This window comes from Bos indicus, chromosome 12, assembly GCF_029378745.1.
Source record: "Bos indicus isolate NIAB-ARS_2022 breed Sahiwal x Tharparkar chromosome 12, NIAB-ARS_B.indTharparkar_mat_pri_1.0, whole genome shotgun sequence".
NCBI classification, from domain to species: Eukaryota; Metazoa; Chordata; class Mammalia; order Artiodactyla; family Bovidae; genus Bos; species Bos indicus.
Genome location: NC_091771.1, coordinates 33,067,469 through 33,085,704, shown reverse-complemented (window position 1 = coordinate 33,085,704; position 18,236 = coordinate 33,067,469). Strand labels below are relative to the sequence as shown.

The 18,236-nt window shown below is 40.5% G+C and overlaps 1 protein-coding gene across 1 annotated transcript in view; it reads right to left on the bottom strand.

Annotated features, from left to right (window-relative positions):
- Positions 1-18,236, bottom strand: part of LOC109567039 (phospholipid-transporting ATPase IB-like) — a 92,998-nt gene that overhangs the window by 57,891 nt on the left and 16,871 nt on the right. Inside the window, exons 6-15 of the mRNA XM_070800263.1 lie at positions 17,453-17,493; positions 15,773-15,846; positions 12,130-12,199; positions 7,636-7,763; positions 7,184-7,295; positions 6,709-6,874; positions 5,031-5,158; positions 3,831-3,908; positions 799-887; positions 484-525 (exon numbers count right to left, since the gene is read on the bottom strand). Of these exons, the coding sequence (XP_070656364.1) occupies positions 484-525; positions 799-887; positions 3,831-3,908; positions 5,031-5,158; positions 6,709-6,874; positions 7,184-7,295; positions 7,636-7,763; positions 12,130-12,199; positions 15,773-15,846; positions 17,453-17,493 (928 nt within the window). The remainder of the gene's footprint in view (positions 1-483; positions 526-798; positions 888-3,830; positions 3,909-5,030; positions 5,159-6,708; positions 6,875-7,183; positions 7,296-7,635; positions 7,764-12,129; positions 12,200-15,772; positions 15,847-17,452; positions 17,494-18,236) is intronic.

Below are 18,236 nucleotides of genomic sequence, written 5' to 3'. Positions count from 1 at the left end.
CTGCTAATGCAGGAGATTCAGGAGACATGGGTAGATCCTTGGGTTGGGAAGATCCCCTGGAGAAGGGAATGGCAACCCACTCCAGTAATTCTTGCCTGGAAAACCGCCATGGACAGAGAAACCTGGTGGGGCTACAGTCCAGAGGTCACACAGAGTCAGACATGACTGAACACACAGGGCCCCGTCAAATTATACAACTTCCCAGACCTCACGCTGCATTAGAAAACGCTTAAACTTGTGTTGAAAATGGTATAGGTATATAGATTTTGAGGCAGAGGAATTTGCAACCAACACAGTAAAGTGAAGAATAGATCTGGGTTCTCTGAAACATGGGAAAGATCCATACAAGGGAGCTTCCTGAGAACTGCCACTGGGGGTCTGAACAATGGGGGCTGTGTGATTGCATGTCAGTGTTCCAGCATGATAAAAAACATCCAGGGAAAAGGAACACCGGCAAAGGAGGAGAGAACGTTGTCTAGTCACCTGAAGCCTTTTGCACCATCATCACTTTTGCTTGACAGATCTCTAAGAGAAAGTGAGGGAGGAAATATGATGAACAGGTTATAAATATAAAACTCTTTAGGAATTCCAATCATGTTTAAAAGTAGATGTAAACTGTATTTTAGAAAATAAAAACACTCCAAGTTTTCATTTAAGGTATGTTAAGTTGCAATCTCATTCAGATATAGCTATAGTACTAGAAGTTCAGATAAGTTTTAGAGTAAATGAAGGCTACTTAATTTTGTTAAGAAAAAAGAATGGGAACTTTCAACAGAGTATGGCAATAAAAACACTTACCCATACGTTATACCCGCAATGCTGCACTTCTTAAATGTCATAACATTGCAAGTGAGGGTTCCTGTCTTATCAGAGAATAAGTATTCCACCTACACAAAGAAGAAATACATTTTAAATTGAACTAAATGAAGAAAAACTTAACATAATAAATGGCATCCCACTCCAGTATTCTTGCCTGGAAAGTCCCATGGATGGCGGAGCCTTGTAGGCTACTGTCCATGGGGTTGCAAAGAGTCAGACACGACTGAGTGACTTCACTTCACTTCAAATGAAGAAAAACTTAGCATAATAAATGACATAACCTAAAATGTATTTAGAGAGCAAAGATGGCATTCTTTCTCTTTAAATCCTCAAATTATATGAATTTTTAGAAAACAAGGATTTCAATCTATAAGAATTCTATCTTTAATATTTACTTCTTTCAGAAGCCATACTCTTCTCTTTGTTTTACACTGGAGATGAAATTCTATAGTAATATGCAAAGTAAACTTCAAGTCGTCAAACCTAAGAAATTCAGAAGTCTAAGTTCATTTTCCTGACATAAGAAATCTCATTAAAAGTACCTAGAAAACATTAAGTAGGTAGATTGGTATTGATATATCAATATATGTATACCTCAGATGAAAAAGAAAACCAGACTCAAAACCATTTTAATCATGATCATGAATATAATGCTCATTTTAAAGACAAATGGAAATTTTGTAGGTGATCATTTCTGTCCAATGAATACTGCAAAGCAATGTGGATTTAAAGTTTTAAGATCTTTGCATTATTTGGATAGACAAGATGGATGCCAGCTATGTGTAAGTAAAATCACCAGAAATGATAATAAAAGGCAGAAATTTTCACTTTTGCTTTCAGAAACATTTATTTTTATTTTTAGAAACAACTTATTTCTGTATATTGGTTTTGTATCATGCAACTTTCCTGGGTTCTTTTTTTATTATTGCTTACAGGTTTTTGGTGCAGTCTTTAGGGTTTTCTATACATAACATAGTGGACTTCCCTGGTGGCTCAGAAGGTAAAGCATCTGTCTACAATGCCAGAGACCTGGGTTCGATCCCTGGGTTGGGAAGATTCCCTGGAGAAGGAAATGGCAACCCACTCCAGTACTCTTGCCTTGAAAATCCCATGGACGGAGGAGCTTGGTGCAGGCTACTGTCCATGGGGTTGCAAAGAGTCGGGCACGACTGAGTGACTTCATTCATACATAACATGTCATATGTCAAAAGAGACAGCTTTAATTCTTCCTTTCTGATTTGGGTGCCTTTTATTTATTTTTCTTGCCTAACTGCCATGGCTAGGATTTACAATTCTAAGTTGAATAAAAGCAGCATTTTTTTAATGCTACCCTAATAAGCGGAGGCATCCTTGTTTTATTTTTGATCTTAGAGGAAAACCTTTTCAGTTTTCACTGAGTATACTTTTAACTGTGAGCTTGTTGTACACACCCTTTATTATGTTGAAATATGTTCCCTCTGTAGTCCCTTTATTGATACGTTTATGATACATGGATGTTGAATTCTGTCAAATGCTTTTTCTGCATCTATTGCATACATTTCTTATCCTTCATTTTGTTAAAAGGGTGTATCACATTGGTTGATTTGTGCATACTGAACCAGTCTTGCATTCCTAGAATAAATAATCATGATGTATGGTCCTTTATTAATGTTGAATTTGATCTGCTAATATTTTGTTGATGATTTTTGCATCTGAGTTTATAAGGGATATTGACCTGTAATTTTCTTTTCTTGTGGTGCCTGTGCATCCATGCATGCTCAGTCATGTCCAGCTCTTCGCGACCCCATGGATTTTTGTAGCCCACAGGCTCTTCTGTCCATGGGATTTCCCAGGCAAGAATACTGGAGTAGCTTGCTATTTCCCTCTCCAGAGGTATCTTTGTCTATGCTGGTAAATGATGAAACCAGGATTCACATTCATGATGTTTAACTTCAAAATTCTGCCTTTTACCATGGTTTATATGTGGCCTTTACTTAATTGAAAGGTAGAAAATCATAATCTAGTAAATACATATATAGAGACAGAACAAAAAGTAGATAGGAAAAAGTAACAATTACAAGTCTTTCTTCCTTCAAGTTCTATACAACTGTGAGAGTTGTTGCTTTTTTTTTTCAGCTTCATTATATTAATAGTATAATTGACAAATAATCTTGGGAGTTTTTAAAACTGCATTTAAACTTGTAAAGATGCCATTGTCATCTAAAAGGCAACCAACAACTGTCTGTTGGTAACTGGGCATCATTCCCGCCTGTCTATTCTAAGGCAGGGTCTAGAGGCCCAAGGCTACGTTTCTCTGGTCTGCAGATTAGATTCCACCATTGAAAGACATTTTCAGTGAAGATCCAGAAGCTCTACTGCTTCCCTTCTGGGAGCTGTGGGCAGATGCATGGATTTGGCCGGTGTGAAATTTCACAGCAGCCTGTGGATGCACCCCTATGAGTCACCTGCCTTAAAGAAGCAGAAACCCAGCCATCCCCCAGATTCCAGGGTCCCTGTGGCTCCCTGGAAGTTCCTGAAGCCCTGGGAGCCCCCAGTAGCTTTTCCTACCTGCCCCCCAGCTCTTTCACTCTTTCATAAGCACATAATAACCTGTATCAGATGTGTTCTACTTGTAACCCATTAGGCAATATTATGAATAATTGGAACAAATTATATTTCTAAAGCTTCACAAGGGTGTCACATTATCTATGTGCATGCTCAGTCACTTCAGTCGTGTCCGACTCTTTGTGACCCCATGGACTATAGCCCGCCGGGCTCCTCTATCCATGGGATTTCCCAGGCAAGAATACTGGTGTGGGTTGCCATGCCCTTCTGCAGGGGGTCTTCCCGACCCAGAGATTGAACCTGGGTCTCTTACATTGCAGGCATATTCCTTACCACTAAGACACTGGGGAAGCCCCATATCACCTCTAGCCCATGGCTAAATCTGGCCTTTCAGCTCTGCACACTCTCCCTAGACCCACCTCCCGCGGCGCTCCTGTCACACTGCCCAGCCCTGGAGGGGCCCTCACCTGCCCAAGCTCTTCATTAAGATTGGATGTTCTGGCCATGGCATAGACATTACTTCCCTTAAAATGCATATCTTCATCCTGCAGGAAACAAACAAAATAGCCAAGCCACACAGACAGAACTAGGCTCAAAACTTCTCCAGGAAGCCCATACTGCCACTGATCTTCTCATGTGCTTGACATTTACAAAGAATTCACAGTGGAGAGTCCAGAATACTTGGTTTGGGACACATATATGCTAGTTTTACACATGGGTTGGCAGAGTCGATTCAGGAGAAGCAAAGCCATAGATGCGGCTTTCAATCCTGGCTGTGCCTTAGGCACGCTGCGTGGCCTTAAGTGTGTCTCAGTTACTACGTCTATCAGATAAGGGTAGTAACAGGGACCTCCCTCCCGGCACTACTCAGAGCTACTGCAAAGATCAGATGAGAACATATGTGAGGGCCCTTTGTCTAATTTTGTGGTTGCTAAAATAATACTCCCGTTCAAATGATGGTAGTTCATCAACATATTGGGAGGATCCTGTTAAGGTGACATCCAGAAAGAATTTTATTTCAAAGAAGAAACCAACACAACAGTGTAAAGCAATTGTCCTCAAGTTAAAAAAAATAATAATACAGATCAGCAAATGCAAACTACTATGAATTACTGTGTGCCATATGCCTGAAACTAACACAATATTATAAATCAACTATACTCCAATGAAAAAAGAACAATATGAAGACAAAAAAAAAAAAACTAAAAGTGACAACCCTACACACAGATTTAAAAATCTGTTCAGTCACAGCTGACAAAGTATCAACTTCAGTCAATACATGGTTGTCACCTAAGAAATATTTTTCTTAATTTGAAGGAATGCTGAAATGCCATTGTTTCTGTCATGCTTGCCAAGCTCTGTAAATCTATTGTAAGTCTATCGGACTCTCCTTTGTGAGTATCTTAAGTTTTAACAGTGGACTGTTTCTCTACACTTGCTACTAAGCCTCTATCTCTTAAATATTTCTGATTGTCTGGAAAATATATATATAGGGAAAATGTGTCCTCAAGAGCGAGTCAAAGGCGTCCAGGCACTGCTGAGTCAGCCTTGGCTCTTGGCCTGTCAGCTGCACTGGCCCCACCACAAGGACTCAGTCACACTGATTCTCAAAACCAAAGCCATAACCCAAGAGAGAACTGTCTTAATTTCCTGAATTTACTACTCACCCAGTTTATAAACAGGGCCTGAATGTACTTCACAATTTCCAGAGTGACCAGCAGACTAATAGGGATGAGATTGTGGTACAAGATGATGAACACCAAAAGGTCAAACCCAAAGCTGTGATAGTCATAATCTGCGGAAGAAAAATTAGAGGAACCACGTTGCAGCTTCAGGCGATATCTTTATTTATCTGTGTTCTCATTATTACTTTTTAAAATTGTGGAATTTTTCTCCATGGAAATTATTATTAAGAGTATAATTAAGTGGACACAGATATAAAATAGTTTTTAAAATATTAGCTAAGTACCAATCAACTATGTAACAGGGTGCATAGAAGCATGGGGATACAAGTTCTAACAAGACTTAGATCCTGCCCTCAGAGAACTCAGATGTAGCTTGAGAAAGTGGGAGGAGTCAGGAACTACAGCGGGACAAGCTCTGTGAGGTGTGTAGCAGCAAAACACAAAGTTGGAGGCACAAAAATAGGTCTTAGAAAAGGCGGTAAGCAAAGCATTGAAGAGAGGACGTTGCTAAACACAGAAGATATGGAGGGGCTGATGAGGAGGACTTTTTAATCTAATGTAACAGTAGGTTTGAGGGCTTCCCTGGTGGCTCAGTGGTAAAGGACCTGCCTGCCAATACAAGAGACCCAGGTTTGATCCCTGGGGCAGGAAGATTCCCCTGGAGAAGTAAATGACAACCCTTTCCAGTATTCTTGTCTGGGAAATCCCATGGACAGAGGAGCCTGGTGGGCTATATAGTCCATGGAGTTGCAAAAGAGTCGGACATGACTTAGGGACTAAAGTAACAACAACAACTGTAGATTTGAAGCTAAAGAGATAATTATTATAATGATTTTTTAAAACCCAGGGAAAGAAGTAAAAGATATTTTACTTAAAAATATCTAGAAATTGTTCAGAGGATCTATATGCATTGCCTTATATATGTCTTCCTGACAACTTGCATCTCAGACTTACACATTAAATTTACATAGTTGAATTATGGGAGGAAGGAGTTCTAACTGAACACAAAGGAAGTTGTAAAATGCTCGCAAACAGGTCCTCTCAGGGGAAGTTAGAGCAACACAGAATCCTCAGGTGACAGATTAGAAAAGGTGGAAAGCTGTAAGATGGTTTGCCCTGAAAACACAGAAAGACAGAATCAAAACTGCTGAACTTTTCATGCCAAATCCCTATAAGTTCACCTTTAAACCTCTTACTGACAGAAGGCCACTCTGGCTGCTGAGTCCCCTCGGAGCTCCTTGTCACCACTCACTGTACACAGAGCCCTGCAGTGACTGAAGGAGGCAGCTACTGTCCCCTTTCAAAGGAGGAAAGCAATGCTCAGGGAAGTGAACACCTTGTCCGAGCCCTTCTGGTGACTGCACGACAGATGCAAGGGTGTGGGCCTCCTCCATCTGACTCCATCTCATGCCTCTGTCTGCCCCCTCTCTCTGCTTCATTCCAGAATGCCAGGATTACATGACACTGGCATGTAATCTTTCCCAAAAAATCTTAAGAAGGAAATGTTCTATTTCTAAAACTCATTAACCTTCAGTTTCTGAAAACAAACAAATAAAGCAAAGGACCAACCTCCAGTTAGAACGAGAGCCGTCCCTTTTAAATGAAAACGTGAGAAGTAACTTACAAAAGTGGCGTTTTCCTCCCATGCTCTGACACTTACCGCTCTTCCCGATGTACCAGGGCTCTGCTCTGTATCTGTCTTTCCAGTATATGGCTCCCACACAGCTCACCAAGGACATGACCAAGAGCAGCAGGAACAACACCAGGATCTGCATGTTGGTCACCTTCTCCACCTTGGATCTCTTGAGGGGTGACTTGACCGCATTCTGCATGATAGCAGGAAACCACACACCAAAAAGGACCAAAAACAAGCAAGACAGGTGAATTACAGTTTGATGGTGAAGGAGGTCAAAAACTGCAATGGTTAAAAAGTACAACATCTTTGGCCACATCATGGATGGACTGAAAGTGTGCCCATGGTTTTCCATCTCGCTTCTTGAAGCATCAGCCTCTAGTTCACGGGAAACATATCCACATAGCAGATCTATCATCTCAAAATCCAAAGTCCTAGGGTTCCTAAAAACACAAAATGTTGTGACTTGGGGCAATGCTATTTGTCACCGTAGATTATTTACCTGCATGAATTTCGTTTCAAATCCAGTGTAAACGACTATGCCCAGGATCCACTCAGTATTTTTAAGCTGTGTGCCTCTCAGCAAGACCTGGTCAGGCCCAATTGAAATGGGGCTAAAAAAAATAAAAAGAGTATTAGTAAATTACCACAGAACTTTTTCTTTTCACAAGGCAAACAAACCTAGACTTTCACCATATATATAAATTTCTTTTGTCAAGTTCAACTTTCTGGACAAATAGCAATAAAAACAAATGTGTCTTCAAAGAAAGTATCTATTTCTAAAACAGCACAGGAAAAAATTGCTTTGTTATCCATTTCTCACCATTCCAAAGATATGTAGCTTAAAAATTTTAGAGAGTAAAACATTCTTTATACTTAGAGTGACTATAAAAGTAATTGTCAGGAAAGACTAAGTGGACAAAAAAATGTTTAAGAAGGAAAAAAAAATGATACCTTTTCTCATTTAGGTATAAAGTTCCCGCAAAACTGTTGAAATGAAAATTAGGCTCTTCACATTTTATTTTTCCAGATAGGTTTGACAATTGCTTTTCTGTTTTCATGGTAGCTGTTTCTGATAAAGCCTACAAAATAAAATCACAGGAAAAAATGAAAACAGAATTTTCATGGCAAAGTTCAATGTCTCGTTGTTGTCGTTCTGTCGCTCAGTCATGTCCAACTCTTTGCGATGCCATGGACGGTAGCCCACCAGGCTCCTCTGTCCATAGGATTTCCCAGGCAAGAATATTGGAGAGGGTTGCCATAATGGCTAATAAAAGAATATTATGAAAGTCAGTGTCTGAAAATGTATTGCACTTACCAAACAAAAAAAAAAATTATATCAAACACTAACATAAACTTTGCTAGAAGGCTTTGCCATACCAACATTTTGCAAATAATTTTAGTGAGATCAAAAGAGGTATGAAAGTTTAGTTTCCATCGCCTTGAAGTGAAATTATAATTATCACAATCAAACACCATATAGTATTTGATAGATTTATGCCTACAACTGATGATGCTCAACTGTGGCTCACACTCTGACTAGCAAGGATCTAGAACAATGATTCCAAACTTCTGTGTGCATCAGACTCACCTAGAGTCATGTTAAAGTACAGATTGCAGGGCTGTGCCCCCAGAGTTTTTTTATTCAGTGGGTCTGGGGTAAGGCACCAAAACTTGCATTTCTAACAACTCTAACAGGATGGTGACGCTGCTGGTCCAAGGATCACACTTTGAGAATCACTCATCGAGAAAATGCCTCATTCCAATGAGATGATCTCAGCCTTCCAGAGAGAAAAGGCAGATCACCTCCAAAAGAATTTGGAATCAAATTGTCATTAGTCTAACAATAGGAAATACTTAAAGACAGAGGATTTTATTTTAAGTACTTAATTAAGAGACCTTTGAATCTAGAATGTTACAACTTTCTAATTTCAAATAAATTTGAAAGTTTAGTACAAATATTCTCAGGCATGCATACAAAGTATTAAAAGTTTTGACACTCAAGGACCTACATTGAAACAGTTTGGGATGAACTTCCCTTCAAAGGTACCTTAAATAAAGTCTGAAAGCTAGTTACCAACCTGAAGAAGACATTTGCAAAACATACAATTGATATACCTATTCTTATGTACCGAAAGTGCATGAAGAAATTCTTTAAATCAGAAAGAGAACAGAATGAAAAGTGTAATGAAAGTGTTAGTCACTCAGTTGTGTTCAACTCTTTGTGACCCCATGGACTGTAGCCCACCAGGTTCCTCTGTCTATGGAATTCTCCAGGCAAGAATACTGGAGTGGGTAGCCATCCCTTCTCCAGGGGATCTTTCCCAACGAGGGACTGAGTCAGGTCTCCTGCATTGCAGCAGATTCTTCACTGTATGAGCCACTAGGAAAGCCCCCAACAAGAACAAATACATCTGTGTTCATTTTTTTTTTCATCTTCTTTCTTTGTTGTTTAAATTAGGTAGTTTCTATTGTGTTATCTTTCAATTCACAGATTCTTTTCTCCAGCCCTTACATTCTGCTGTTGAGCCCAACCCCTGAGCTTTTTTCATTTGGTTGGTGGGTTGCTTTGGGGGTTGCTTTGTGTGTGTCTGTGGGGGAAGGGGGGTTAGTTATTGTATTTTTAAGTTTTTAAATTTCCAAATTTCCTTGCTGAGACTGTTTTTTTGCTGAGACTTTTGTTTCAAGCATTTTTGTCATTGCTCATGAAAGCCTTTTTTCTAATGTCCCCTGTAGTGTCTCTGTCAGATAATGCTTACATTTTTTGTTATTTTGGTGTTAGCATCATGGGTTGTCATTTTTCATTTAGTTTGAGATCCTTCTGGTTTGGGGTATGATGAATAAATTTTGACTGAAACCAGACAGCTTGCCTGTTACATGTATTATGTTACGATATACTGCTGCTGCTGCTAAGTCACTGCAGTTGTGTCCGACTCTGTGTGACCCCATAGACGGCAGCCCACCAGGCTCCCTGGTCCCTGGGATTCTCCAGGCAAGAACACTGGAGTGGGTTGCCATTTCCTTCTCCAATGCATGAAAGTGAAAAGTGAAAGTGAAGTCGCTCAGTCGTATCCGACTCTTAGCGATGCAGTCCATGGCATTTTCCAGGCAGGAGTACTGGATTGGGGTGCCATTGCCTTCTCCGAGATACTAGACATCATTTAAACCTTAGCTGGCTTCCTCTGGCACCTCTCTGACAGGGGATGAAAGTGCTGTCTCATTACTGTATGATGGGGGATAAGCATACAAGTTGCAAACTTACCTCTTTTGATGTCCAAGTTGGGGTGGGGGGGTGGTCAGTTATAGCTGGGCAAGGGTGAGAGCCCTGATCACCCTGTAGACCTTCAACAACACCTTCCTGGCTTAAATGGGTTGCAATGCCTTGTTATTACTACTGTCCACATGGTCTCCTAATCCTAAAGGAAATGAACCCTGAATGTTCATTGGAAGGAATATCTTTCCTATCTCCTGGAGTTTGCTCAAATTCATGTCTATTGAGTTGGTGGTGCTATCTAACCACCTCATCCTATGCCACCCTCTTCTCCTTTTGCCTTCAATCTTTCCCAGCATCAGGGTCTTTTCAATGAGTCAGCTCTTTGCACCAGGTGGCCAAAGTATTGAAGCTTCAGCATCTGTCCTTCCAATGAATATTCAGGGTTCATTTCCTTTAAGATTGACTGGTTTGATCTCCTTGCTGTCCAAGGGACTCTGAACATTCTTCTCTAACACCATAGTTCAAAAGCATCAATTCTTCAGTGCTCAACTTTCATTATTATGCAACCATCACATCCGTGTGTGACTACTGGGAAAACCACAGCTTTGACTATGTGAACCCTGAGATAAATGAGGCCAAAGAAAGAACAGGGAATTCGCCATCACATTGTTCCCAGGGTCACAAGGTCCTGCTATCTGGCTTCTTCTCTCAGTTTTTCAGAGTCTTATGTTTGTTTTTTATATAAAAGCCAAAGTCTTTAGTTGTACTTGGCAGGAAAAAATAGGTAAAACAATGTCTACTCCATCTTCCCAGAAACAGAAGTCTGTAATTGAATTTTTTAAAAATCAGGTAGGTACCAAACTATTACTATGATTAGCACTGAAGACAAAGGTGGAATTTGGAAAGTGACGGAGGCAAAATAAACTCATTTTCTCAATTACTTTTACAAAGATGATAGATTTAACAAATTCTAAACCCGTTTTCTATTTTCAAATCAAATTAAAGTTTGCAGTAAAGATAGCAACAGACATGCAAATAATCAAATATAAAACCAGGGACTTCCTTACTTAAGCAAACTAACAGAGCAAAGATCAATGCCCTTTTTTCCATTACTGAAAAGATAATTGAACACTGCTTCTGCCCACTCATGCTACTGCTGCTGCTGCTAAGTCACTTCAGTCGTGTCCGACTCTGTGTGACCCCATAGACAGAGGCCCACCAGATTCCCCCATCCCTGGGATTCTCCAGGCAAGAACACTGGAGTGGGTTGCCATTTCCTTCTCCAATGCATGAAAGTGAAAGGTGAAAGGGAAGTCGCTCAGTCGTGTCCGACTCTTTGCGACCCCATGGACTGCAGCCCACCAGGCTCCTCCATCCATGGGGTTTTCCAGGCAAGAGTACTGGAGTGGGGTGCCATTGCCTTCTCCTGCCCACTCATAATCACATGCTAATCTAAAGTTCAAATGGTAGTTTTAAAAGCAATGGTATATAAGATCACCCAGTGTTCATTTATATTCCCTTTTAATCTGGTTATGGACAACTTCCCTGGTGGCTTAGCCAGTAAAGAATCTGCCTGCAATGCAGGAGACCTGGGTTCAGTCCCTGGGTTGGGAAGATCCCCTGGAGAAGGGAATTGCTTACCCACTCCAGTATTCTTGCCTGGAGAATTCCATGGACAGAGGACCCTGGTAGGCTACAGTCCACAGGGTGCCAAACAGTTGGACATGACTGAGTGAGTAACACACTTTGATCTAGTTATATTTAGTCAGGACAGTTTTATCATCAAATCACCAGCAGAAATATCAAACTCAAAACAAAATGCATAAATGTGTGTCATCCTTTATGACCTGAATTTTATACACTATGATTTTTCTTGCAGTAGTGAGTGACACATTCATGTAGTTCTTGCTTATTCTTTTGAAAGAACCTTCTAAATATCTCATGAGGATAAATTACATCCATTTATTAGTGGTGAGACCATTTTCACCATGAAAAAAAAGTAAGTTTTGTACATGGCAAAACTCGACACTGTGGACTCAAGTATAAAGTTAGGAATTAGAAAGACATCTCAGGACTTCCCTGGTGGTCCAGTGTCTGAGACTCTGGGCTCCCAATGCAGGGGGCACAGTTTCCATCCCTGGTCAGGGAACTAGATCCCATGTGCCGCAACTAAGAGTTCAGGTGCCGCAGCTTGGACCAGGTGCAGCCAAATAGGTAAATAAAGGTGTCTTTACCTGCCGTATTTTTAGATTCGTCTCTCCATCCAGATTAGATGTTGCAACAAAACATGTTGCCTGAGGTTCACTAAAGAAAATAAAACGAATGATATTGAATCAACATCTCTCAAACAAATTAATTTCCCAATAACTGTAACCATGAAATATGGTCTACATCAGTAAGGATTCTTCAGAACAGAAAGGACCACAACCACCACCTTGCCAGTGGATTTCAGCAGTCTGATCCCACAAGCCCAAGAGTCCTAATCACTGGGCCGTCAGGGAATTCCCTACGGTTGGTTTCTGTGTAGAAAGGAATTTCACTTTTTGCTGTGTGGGTAACCAGTTCCAAAACATTACTATTTAACAGCCCGTCCTGTTACCACTGACTTCCCTGGTGGTTCAGATGGTAAATAATCTGCCTGCAGTGCAGGAGTCCTGGGATCGATCCCTGAGTTGGGAAGATCCCCTGGAGGAGGGCATGACAACCCATTCCAGTACTACTGCCTGGAGAATTCCATGGACAGAGGAGCCTGGCAGACTACAGTCCATGGGGTCACAAAAGAGTCAGACATGACTGAGCAACTAACTCTAACTCCTGTTACCACTGAAGCAGAGTGCCACCACTGTCGCACATCAAAGCTCCAACACGTACAGATGTGTTTCTGGATTCTGTATTACCTCCCATGATTCTAGTTTTTGTGTTCCTGTGCCAATATTAACCCATCTAAACTGCTACAAATTGAAAATCATCTCTTTAAGTGAAGTCAGACAACTACCCTCAAATTATTCTTTTCTAAATTTATTTTTAATTGGAGGATAATTGTTTTACAATGTTGCATTGATTTCTTCCATACATCAACATGCATCAGCCACAGGTATACACATGTCCCCTCCCCCCTTGAACCTGCCTCCCACCAACCCATCTCACCCCCTTTAGGTTGTCACAGAGCACCAAGCTGAGCTCCCTGTGTTACAGAGCAACTTCCCATTACCTATCTATTTTACACATGTGTGCTAAGTTGCTTCAGTCATGTCTGACTCTTTGTAACCCTATGGACTATAGCCTGCCAGGTTCCTCTGTCTATGGCATTCTCCAGGCAAGAACACTGGAGTGGGCTGCCATTTCCTTCTCCAAGGGATCTTCCCGATACAGGGAACAAACCCACATCTCTTACGTCTCCTGCATTGGCAGGTGGGTTCTTTACTGCTAATGCCACTTGGGAAGCCCCATGGTTAAGTATATATTTCAAGCTCCTCTCTCAATTTATCCTACCCTCTTCTTCCCCTGCTTTGAGTTTGCTCTCTCTGTCTGAGTCTTTATTCCTATTCATAAGTGCCTTGACTGTTGTCAGCCCTTTGCTCTTCCAAATACATTTCTATTAACATTGTCTTTGAATTTCTATATCTTATGATGTCTTGACATCTTACAAATCATGTCGGCTGGAGAGAGACTGCAACTGTCAAGGGCAATTGATCCTTAGAGACAGAGTAGGGCTCTACCAGGAGTGTGCCGTCATGTGCAAACCAACCAATCCGGAGTCTATGCTCCCTAAACACCTACTTTATCTAACTATCACACACTTGTGCCCTAAATCATCCCGGGGCCTGGTACCCGGAAACAGGAGACCTATAGCCCAGAGCCCAGCAGAATAAGCCAAGACTGTTTTGCTGTTCAGTTGCTAGTTCCAGTCCAACTTTTCATGACTCTGGACTGCAGCAGGCCAGGCTTCCCTGTCCTTCACTATTTCCTGGAGTTTGCTCAAACTCATGTCCATTGAGTCGATGATGCCATCCAACCAGCTCATCCTCTGTTGACCCCTTCTCATCTTGCCCTCAATCTTTCCCAGAATCAGGGTCTTTTCCAATGAGTTGGCTCTTAGCATCAAGTGGCCAAAGTATTAGAGCTTCAGTTCAGTTCAGTCGCTCAGTCGTGTCCGACTCTTTGCAACCCCATGAATCGCAGCACGCCAGGCCTCCCTGTCCATCACCAACTCCTGGAGTTCACTGAGACTCACGTCCATCGAGTCAGTGATACCATCCAGCCATCTCATCCTCTGTCATCCCCTTCTCCTCCTGCCCCCAATCCCTCCCAGCATCAGAGTCTTTTCCAATGAGTCAACTCTTCGCATGAGGTGGCCAAAGTACTGGAGTTTCAGCTTTAGCATCATTCCTTCCAAAGAAATCCCAGGGCTGATCTCCTTCAGAAGGGACTGGTTGGATCTCCTTGCAGTCCAAGGGACTCTCAAGAGTCTTCTCCAACACCACAGTTCAAAAGCATCAATTCTTTGGCGCTCAGCTTTCTTCACAGTCCAACTCTCACATCCATACATGACCACTAGAAAAACCATAGCCTTGACTAGATGGACCTTTGTTGGCAAAGTAATGTCTCTTCTTTTCAATATGCTATCTAGGTTGGTCATAACTTTCCTTCCAAGGAGTAAGCGTCTTTTAATTTCATGGCTGCAGTCACCATCTGCAGTGGTTTTGGAGCCCCCAAAAATAAAGTCTGACACTGTTTCCACTGTTTCCCCATCTATTTCCCTGAAGTGATGGGACCAGAGGCCATGATCTTCATTTTCTGAATGTTGAGTTTTAAGCCAACTTTTTCACTCTCCTCTTTCACCTTCATCCAGAGGTTTTTTAGTTCCTCTTCACTTTCTGCCATAGAGCTTAAGCAGTCCTAAATGGTTCACTCTGTCCTGCCCTGACTTTCCTCCAGAAATCTCACTAAAGGCTCTTACTTTGGCTTCCTCTCCCTCTCATTTCTGCCTCCTGACCAAATTCAATGCCTCCCCTTTGACCCTGCATGGCAGAGCATCTTGCCCTCTCTTGGGAAGTATAATGATTCTTCTCTCAATGGCATTGAAAGTCATCATTCAGTCACCTGCACAAGCTCAAATCCCACAGGTACAAATTAGGTATTTATAATCAGCTCATCAATTCCCATTAAAATATGTTTGAGATTTTGGTTGGAATGGCAGTAAGCTTTTAGATCAGTCTGGCAGAAACTGACATCTTTATAAAATTGAATCTTCCTATCCAAGAACATGATATATTTCTCCATACATTTAGGTCTTCCATTAAGCACTCGCATATGTTTTCTCAGATCTGTTCTTAAGTACCCTATCATTTTTGTTTCTATTGTAAAATATATCCTTTTATTACATGAGAATAAAATAAGATAATAAGTGTAAAATATTTTAGATTTGTTGAATATCTATAGAAACTGTAGAAGAGATAGAATTAACCTAAGAATCAGAATAGAAGAAAATATGTCCAGGGAAATGAAAGAAAAGATCATAAAAGTATAGAATATTAATCATCAATCTATGACCCAAACGCTAAACCTGGCCCCTGCTTATTTTCATAAATAAAGTTTTACTGGGACACAATCATTCTATTTGTTTATACTTTGCCTTTGGTTGTTTCTGATAGTACAGAAAAAGAGCTGAGTAGCTACAACAGAGATTGCATGGCCCACAAAGCTGAACATATTTGCCATGTGTCCTTTTACAGAAAATGTTTGCAATCACTGGTCTCCAGTATAAAGGGATGGTGAAAGGACTGAAAGAAGAAAAGGCCTTTGTTTCTTTTTGTTTGTTTGTTTAATTTCTATTTCATAACAAAAGTTCCTTAAATGCCCACTAACATAACTAACCTGGAAGAAATCAGGACCATGTCTGCAGGAAGGAACTGCCCATTGGTGGCCTTCACAATGTCACCAACATTAACCTTTTAAACCAGGAGAGAAAACACAGAAGCATGAATTTTTAAAATCACAATTAAAAGCAAAATCTGTCATATATTCTCAAGAAAAAGTATAAGATGAAAATCCTAGGGCCATGCTAATAAATCCACCTACATTAGAACAACTGAATCTCCTGATGCTTTCATTGCTCAGTGATATCCTCCATATAAATGCTGTCTTGTACCCACAGCAACAGGTTGTGAACCGTTGACTTTAAGTCAACAACAAAGCCTTTGACAGTGTGGATCACAACAGTCTGAAAAATTCTTAAAGAGATGGGAATACCAGACCACCTTTCCTGCCTCCTGAGAAATCTGTATGCAGGTCAAGAAGCAACAGTTAGAACTGGACATGGAACAACAGACTAGTTCCAAATCGGGAAAGGAGTACATCAAGGTTGTATATGGTCACCCTGCTTATTTAACTTACAGGCAGAGTACCATCATGCGAAATGCCAGGCTGAATGAAGCACAAGTTGGAATCAAGATTGCTGGAGAAATATCAATAACCTCAGATATGCAGATGACACCACCTTTATGGAAGAAAGCGAAGAGGAACTAAAGAGCCTCTTGATGAAAGTGAAAGAGGAGAGTGAAAAAGCTTGCTTAAAACTCAACACTCAAAAAACAAAGATCATGACGTCCAGTCCCATCACTTCGTGGCAAATAGATGGGAAAACAATGGAAACAGTAAGAGACTTTATTTGGGGTGGGGGGTGCTCCAAAATCACTGCAGATGGTGACTGCAGCCATGAAATTAAAAGATACTTGTTCCTTGGAAGAAAAGCTATGACCAACCTAGACAGCATATTAAAAAGCAGACATATTACTTTGCCAACAAATATCCGTCTAGTCAAAGCTATGGTTTTTCCAGTAGTCATGTATGGATGTGAGAGTTGGACCATAAAGAAGGCTGAGCACCAAAGAATTGATGCTTTTGAACTGTGGTGTTGGAGAAGACTCCTGACAGTCCCTTGGACAGCAATGAGATCCAACCAGTCCATCCTAAAAGAAATTAGTCCTGAATATTCATTGGAAGGACTGATGCTGAAGCTGAAACTCCAATACTTTTGTCACCTGATGTGAAGAACTGACTCATTGGAAAAGACCCTAATGCTGGGAAAGATTGAAGACAGGAAGAGGTGACCACAGAGGATGAGGTGGTTGGATGGCATCACTGACTCAATGGACATGAGTTTGAGTAAACGCCGGGAGCTGGTGATGGACAGGAAGCCTAGTGTGCTTCAGTCAATGGGGTCGCAAAGAGTAGGACAAGACTGGGTAAATGAACTGCACTGAACTGAACTGACTTTAAATGTTCCATGCTGCAACATGGAGGTAACACCCAGGCACAGTGGAGGTGTGTAGACCTCCAGCCAGGCCAACTTAAGTTCAGATCCATTTCACTCCTTCCTGGCCACATAACTTTGAACAAGAGGCTCGTTCTCTTTGATTCTCTATGTCCTCATAAACAACAACAACAAATGGACAATATAATGATTTTGAAAGACATGCTTCACAGATAAAAATCTGTTAGCTTTAAATATGGTAGGTGCTTATGACTAAGTTAAGCATTAAAATACATTCTTACCTCTTTCCACAGAATCATTTGCCATGCATTCTGTCTTAACACTGAAAAAGAAACAGCTATGTATTCAGTGTAATAAAGACACATTTTCCCCAAAACTACAAGCATTTCTTTATATTCTCTTTGTTAATTTAATTTTTATATAAACTGAAAGATTAATATGCACTTTATCAAAAAGAGCAATATACATAACATAACATGATAGGATAATGATATATATAAGATAATATAAATAGACAGGCAGATGGAGGCTGTGTTAAGTCACTTCCAATCCCAGGGGAAAACAGTTTGCTGTTACATGCTAAAATACTGGCAGTAGCCTGAAAAGCAGCATTTTTCCAATCAAATAAGAGATAGCACATATCAAAACTAGGACTGAGAGAATATGTAACACCCAGATCTCTTTTACAGACGTAAGAATTGTTAAAAAACAAAAAAGAATTGTTCCTATCCTGAATACTCTTCCCTTCCCCATCTTTTATCTTTCCTTTTATTCTAGTTGATGTATTCACATAATTCTAACATATGGAAATTGAGTTTCCTTCTGGTTTTTGTTATTTATTTCTATATTTCTTTAAATATAACATGTTATAAAACATATTACAAGTGTCTACTTGAATAGAAAGAGAAATTAAGGAAACAATTCCATTCACCATTGCAACGAAAAGGATAAAATACTTAGGAATATATCTACCTAAAGAAACTAAAGACCTATATATAGAAAACTATAAAACACTGGTGAAAGAAATCAAAGAGGACACTAATAGATGGAGAAATATACCATGTT